This window comes from Microtus ochrogaster, chromosome 8 (genome assembly GCF_000317375.1).
Source record: "Microtus ochrogaster isolate Prairie Vole_2 chromosome 8, MicOch1.0, whole genome shotgun sequence".
NCBI lineage: Eukaryota > Metazoa > Chordata > Mammalia > Rodentia > Cricetidae > Microtus > Microtus ochrogaster.
In genome coordinates this window covers 35,354,304-35,360,997 of record NC_022015.1, presented here as the reverse complement: position 1 = coordinate 35,360,997, position 6,694 = coordinate 35,354,304, and the positions used below count along the sequence as shown (strand labels likewise).

The following is a 6,694-nucleotide window of genomic DNA, read 5'->3' as shown; positions in this document are numbered from 1 at the left end:
ATGGCCCTGTGGATGCGCCTTCTGCCCCTGCTGGCCCTGCTGGTCCTCTGGGAGCCCAACCCTGCCCAGGCTTTTGTCAACCAGCACCTTTGTGGTTCCCACCTTGTGGAGGCGCTCTACCTGGTATGCGGGGAGCGTGGCTTCTTCTACACACCCAAGTCACGACGTGGAGTAGAGAACCCACAAGGTGAGCTCTGCTCCTAAATTCTGTCCCCAGTGCTTATCACCCTGATTTTCTTTACCCTCAAGACCTCACAGATTGTGTCCTGGGTGTAGAGGGTCTCAGGGTAACTGGGAGGGGGAATGTGGGGTCTCAGGGTAACTGGGGGGAAGGTGGGCGCACACTTCCATGGGCAGCTGGACATAGGTAAATACAGCAGCTGCCAGGAATAAATGAGGATCCTGCCTTAAGGCTCCTAGGTTCTGGAGACATATGAGTAGGCCCTGGGATAGGCACCTATTTTGGGCCCCCATAAAGCACTTAACTGATTGGGGGATGGTGGCAGGGTGTGTAGCCTTTGGAGCTCTTTGCGTCCATGCCCAGTGACTTGTCCCACATACATGCAATCCCTGCCACCTACACTGACTTAGCAGGGGACAGGGTGAGAGAAAGCCTGGGGTAGGCAGGGGGCTGCTCTGCTGCTCCTAACTGGATTGTCCTGTGCTTCTTTGTTTCTGTGCTGCTGATGCTCCGGCCTGCCCTGGCAGTGGCACAACTGGAGCTGGGTGGGGGCCCTGGAGCAGGCGACCTCCAGACCTTGGCACTGGAGGTCGCCCAGCAGAAGCGCGGCATTGTGGATCAGTGCTGCACCAGCATCTGCTCGCTCTACCAGCTGGAGAACTACTGCAACTAGGCCCCGCCACCACCCAGCCTGCTTCCTCACCTTCCTGCAATGAATAAAACCTCTGAAGGAGCATTACAAGTTTTGTGTGTGTGTGTGTGTGTGTGTGTGTGTGTGTGTGTGTGTGTGTGTGTGTGTAGGATGTCTGGGGTGGCCCCAGCTTCACCTGCCTGGTCATGATGGCTCCTAAAGGATCTCCCCAAGACTCTCTCTTCTGAGCTCTCTGCACTCCCAGTTTCCTCTTGGCTCCCTGGGCAACCACAGGTGTCCACTGGAACATAGACAATTCCCTCCCCAAAGTGGTCAACACTTTCAGGTAACCTATAGCCCTTACCCTGAGCTGTCCTGGCTGAATAGAGAAGATCTAGGTGTCTTTAGATAGCACAGATGGCAGCTAAGAACTGGTGTTTCATTGCCTCGTAGCCCTGGAACTTCAAGGGCCCCAGAAAACTTTTAAAAGAAAGAGGGCCAGAATATTCTAACAAAAGCTTCTAGCTAACTTTCCTGAGTTCTGTTTCCAGAGCTATTTTAGATGGAGTCCCCAAAGGTCCAGAAACTGGGCTTGGGAACGTACAGCTATGGAAACCTTTCTCACGGTGCTTAGTTCTTAGACCGAGAACATCCCCAGCCCCTCTCAGGCTCTCCAAGCCACCCTTAGTGCTCTGGACAGGAGAGGTATTCCACAGGGATGAAAGGGCATACTGAAGGATTCCCTCAGCACTGGGCAGGAGCCTCAGAACCCCAGGGCTCAGGAGTGACCCAGTAGTAAGTTCTAGGCAATGTGGGCCATGAGGGAACCAGATGATACAAGGCCTAGGCCTGGGATCTCCTGTCACTTCTCAGCCTCTAAGTAGGGTCTCTCACCAGATTCCTTGAACCTGACTGTTTAGCAATTCCTCTAGGAAAATCTTTGGTCCTAAGGAAAGGCCACATAACATCTAGGTCTTTGGGGAAATCTCAACACAAAGCATCTCTCTCTCTCTCTCTCTCTCTCTCTCTCTCTCTCTCTCTCTCTCTCTAGCACCCACTGAACACAGATTGGGTGGCACCTGTCAGGCAGAGGAGAACTTAGTGACCCTGGTCACCCCAAGGGCTGGATGGCCTACCAGCTACCCTAGCCAAACCAATCTGTGTCACCCTGAGAGCTGGACCCAGGGCCAGAGTAACAGGGCTCTGAGCTAGACATGGAAGCTTCTTGCTGAAACTCTTAGAGCATCCCTGAGGACCCCTTCCCAGTCACCTCCTCTTTGTGACAATACCACACCCTTACCTAAAGAAATGTCATAGCCCCCTTGCATGCCCTGCCCCTGAAAAAGAGGCCCTAACTGAATGGGAGGGTGGTTGGCTGGACACTGAGCCTGGAAGAGGAGAGAGGGATATGGCTGTGATCCTTCTAGGAGAACACCCCAGCAGTCAGTTAGCACAGTCTGAGATGGGCACCCTGCTGGAGTGGAGGTATGTGAGTCTCTGCAGAGCAAGAGCAGAAGCAGAAACTAGGAAGTAAACTGGTTGGGAGGGGGAATCTCTTGAGCATCCAGAAAGCAATTGGCCATGGCTGCCTGGGCCTTAGGTGGATGGACAGATGTGGCACCCCACCATTCAGGTGCTACAAACTCTCTAGAGCACATGAGTCAGGGACGACAGGAACAAGAATCTTAGGGTCCTTGGACCTGTGGGACAAGCCCAGCTTTGCCCAATATGCAGGAGACTCTTGCTATGGGTTCTGGGAGTTCAGAAGTATGGCCCAGATATCAGAATTCCTGTCTTTGGCTTCACTCCTGGGGCCTTTGACCAGGCCTCCAGGGAGAGGCAGGTTGCCCCCAGAACTCTTAACCTTCCCAGGCTGAGGCAATCCTCACCTTCCTGGTTTCCTGGGGTCTCCTGAAACTTTGGTTTGGGGCTCTCCTTCTTGGCCTTGAAGAGGAGAAGAGGTAGAATACTAGAGACAGGTGTGTGCTGCCTCTCAATCCCTCCAGGGGACAAGAAGCAGTCACCCAAAGTGGCCCAGTGCCCAGGGAGCGGAGGTTGGATCAGACTCGGCCTTTGATTGGCACCACACTGAGTGCTAACCCCAGAGATGCCAGCGGAGGACTTTGGAGGTTTCCATAAGCCCCTGGGTTGCCCCATGTAGGTCAGTCATAGACCTGCCTCAGGTGCTCCTGCTGACCTTGCCTCACTCAGCCCCTTCCAGGCACACAACAGCCTGCAGCACAGAGGCTCCTGCCTGCCCTCGGAACCCAGACTCCCCTTGTCCACAGAGCTCGCCACAATAAACGTTTTCTTCAAGCTATGCCTGTCACTTTGGTGTTGGAACTGGGGCTGTATGGGAACCTGCTCCCTAACAACCCCCAACTTTGCTGGGGCCCCTCATCACCTCTGCCTACCATCTGGGGGCCCAGAATCTTTTAGAGTATTATCAAAGACAGCCATTATACCCGTGTTGTACTCTTGCCTGGTCTAATGAGGTGGTTCGGCTCCATATATGTGGGATGGAGGGACTCAAACCAATGTTACACACAGGGTGGCTGAGGCCTGGAGCCAGGGCAGCCACTCTTCTGCTGTGCACTCACAATACAGGTCTGTCTCCAGGCACCTCAAATGATCTGCTTTCAGGTTGGCTCCACAAGATCACATTGTCTCCTGGCACAGATGACCTGGCACCTCAGCCCAGCCCTAGGGACTGTCTTTGCCTTCTTATGTTATCAATAAATGTTTACTGTGATCATGTTCTCCAGGCCTAAAAGAGACCCTGAATGACATGAAATGTGGGTTCAGGGATGCTGAGGTCCACTTTTTCCCTCTGAGGTCTTTATGCCCAGCAAGGTTCTGAACCAAGGGCTGGGAAGCACCACAGAACCAGGTTGCTCTTAAGTCAGCCTACCCAGAAAAGTTGCCACTAGGCAGCCCCAAACACTGGCTTGTGGGTCTCTGGCCTAATTGTGAGTGGAGGAGACCCCTGAGGAGTCTTCCCACAGACTCAAATCGGGTGTCCCTCAGTGTTTTGAGGTAGACGTTTGTGAATTCTGGACAATATAGTCAGAAATGGCTAGTTATAGAAGTGTCCAACAGAGGGCACCAGAGCCTTGCATTTGAGGCGCTCCAAGTCCAAAGGCCCTACCATAAGCCCTTCTAGTGACTGCAGTTTCTCCCTTTGCTCCCTTCACTCACAGGGACAAAGGGGTTTCCCAAGGGACTGGCTGCTCTGGACTCTGGAGGGTAGGAGGCTTGAGAAGCAGAGAAGGTGTCTGATCATGCTGGGTGTGGCCTTTGGGGTCTAGGCTTCCTAGATGCCCATGGAGCAGATGAACAAATGCCCAGGTAGGTGTCTGCAGTATTCCTAGACTGTCTTAGGTTAGAGTTGTCTATTGCCTGCCTAGAATTACAGCTGCCGAGAGGAGAGTGTAGGGGTAATCCATGCAACTTCTCACATAACGGCTAAGCAAACAGGCCGGGGTGCAGACTAACTGTTTCCGGTTAGGACCTTGGTGGTAGTTCTCCAAAGCCCTAGGGGGCACTGAGAAGTGCCCCAGTGGCCAGAAGAGCCAGTGGTCTGTCCCTTGCTCTTCTTAGAGTTTTCTTAGGTGCATGAGCTGGGAGGCCAAATCCTGGTTTGCACATGAAGTTGGGTCTATGGGGACCCCAGGGTGCAGGATGCCTCATGCAGAGCCCATCTGGGATGGGGTCAACCCTTTCCCATGTCTACCTTCCGCCCAGTGCTGAGAGGAAGGGAAGGTCAATTTTGAAAAGAATGCCGGGGGTGGCGTGGCCAGGGGTCTGAGAGCTGAAGAGCAGCCTGGATTCAGTGTCATTCCTCCCCCCACCCACTATTGTTTCTGGCCTGGCCACAGAACAGCCAGGCAGATTCCTTCGAAAGTGAAGCTGTGGAGGCGGCCCCGTGTGGTCTAGTCGTGCTGTGCTGGCTCCAAGTCACCCAGTGGCCTTGAGCCAGTCCACTTGGAGTCACTGGCTCACTGCCTGGCCCCCAGGTAGCCTACCCTCTACCCCCCACCACACACACATACACACACCTTGGTACAAACACTTCACCTGCCACCCTTCCGGTGTGGGTAGCCAGAACCCTGCCGTTGAGCTGCAGACCCCTGAGGCTGACTCTTGAATCTGGGCCTGGACTAAGACATGGGGTTACCAACAAGCCTCTGACTCCAAGGAGGACCTAAACCAGGGCTCCTCAGCCTGAGAGCTGTCACACTGTTATAACATCCATCCCGTGCTTCATCCATATGTTCAAAGTGACTAGATCCAGATTCAGGGTCAAGGTTACTGACTCGGGTTGGCTGGGCCAGTCAAGTCCCAAAGGCCATGTGTGACTCCCATCTGTGGGCTATTTCCCAGATAGACCTTGTACTTTGTCAGTGGCAGAAGTAAGTCTTAAAGTTGCCAAACCTAGACGTCCACAGACCCTCGTGTTTCCATCAGGACTCATTCCCCGCAGTCCTGAGGAGCCTTTAGAATCCTACAGCTGACAATGACCCACATTCCACCAGGACCTCCCTCTGACTCTCCCAGCCCATCTGTGTTTGTGGACAACAGAGTAGGAGCTCTCAGCCCTGCCAGCTTGTGGCTGTTCATGCTGAGGCCCTGGCACTCCCCCTCTGCTCTTCAAAGGCCACTGTGGCTTCAGAACTGAGTCCTGCTCCAGCTGGGTCTCTAGTCTCCTGTCCATCCCTAAGACCCACTGTGACCTGGGCTGCTGGGGACCTGGAAGATTCTTCGTAGCGTCTCTGGGACACAGGTCCTCAACATGGGTGAGCAACATCTGGGAACTCAGAAGAAGTGAGAACAGGCCTGGGGACAAGGGGGACACTGAGGCACTCAAATCTATGCTCTGCTGATTGCTTCTCCAGGTCTGACTTCTGAGGACCAAGAACAACTTGAGTTGGCAGAGCTAGGGAACTGGCAAAAGGTGAAATGCCTCCACCTGGACCCAGATATAGAAAAGGAGATGGGAAGGGTGGCTGAATTTGGAAGAAGAGTGGACAGAGAGTCAGCAAGGGGAAGATCCCTATATCCCAGCTCCAGCTGCATAGTCAGACCCTAAAAGCAAGGAGGAAATGAGTGGTGGGAAGGCCTTCTGAAGCGATGTCCATGCTCTAGTCCGTAGCCTTGAGACAGGTCCACTATGGCCTCCCCATAGTCCCTGGCAAGGCACAGCTAAAAGCCACTATTGGGTTTATGCTCTTCCCTAAGACCTAGCATATGGGCTGGCCATGACATAAACAAGGGGTGGCTATAGCTACAAATCACACAAAATGTGTTTCTTGTGAGTATAAGAAGAGATTCTTGTCTCCCCTTTCACCCTCAGCCTCCTTGGGTCAGTGGGCTAAATCATGAGAGCTAGTGGGTCAGAGAGATGGAATATTATGTCTCGGACCTGGGAGTCTCTGGCTTTCATCTCCTGGAGATGACACTGGCTCCCATGTGGGTTTTGTGGAGAAAAGGAAGCTGGTGTACTTCCTGCATATGCTCCCCGCATAGCCATGGTTACATGACTGGGAGCTTATGCAGGATCCTGTCTAAGAGATGGGGGTTGGAGCCCTATACTCATCTTAGAGTAGATCAGGGAGAAAGGGTTTAGCCAAGAGCAAGATCTTGAGAAAGACCAACAGTGCCATGGTGCAGATAAGGGATACTCTGTTCATGACCAGCAGGGCCATGCTGCAGATAAGGGATGCTCTGGTCCTGACCAGAAGGGCCATGCTGCAGACAAAGGAGTCCTCTGGTCCTGACCAGCAGGGCCACGTTGCAGACGAGGGATGCTCTGGTCCTGACCAGCAATGCCACACTGCAGACGAGGGATGCTCTGGTCCTGACCAGCAGGGCCACGCTGCAGA

General features: G+C 53.6%; 2 protein-coding genes across 2 annotated transcripts in view; both read left to right on the top strand.

Annotated features, from left to right (window-relative positions):
* Positions 1-854, top strand: Ins (insulin). Its single transcript, XM_005351571.2, has 2 exons — positions 1-187; positions 709-854. The coding sequence occupies exons 1-2, from the start codon at positions 1-3 to the stop codon at positions 852-854; spliced, it is 333 nt and encodes a 110-aa protein (XP_005351628.2).
* Positions 855-4,091: 3,237 nt separating this feature from the next.
* Positions 4,092-6,694, top strand: part of LOC113456530 (insulin-like) — a 7,802-nt gene continuing 5,199 nt past the window's right edge. Inside the window, exon 1 of the mRNA XM_026781320.1 lies at positions 4,092-4,160. Within this exon, the coding sequence (XP_026637121.1) occupies positions 4,130-4,160 (31 nt within the window). The 5' untranslated portion in view covers positions 4,092-4,129. The remainder of the gene's footprint in view (positions 4,161-6,694) is intronic.

Excerpts from the sequence above, each read along its gene's own strand:
- Ins (XM_005351571.2), top strand. The coding sequence starts at position 1 with ATGGCCCTGTGGATGCGCCTTCTGCCCCTGCTGGCCCTGCTGGTCCTC. Across the intron at positions 188-708 it reads TGGAGTAGAGAACCCACAAG|TGGCACAACTGGAGCTGGGT; the intron begins GTGAGCTCTGCT and ends CTGCCCTGGCAG.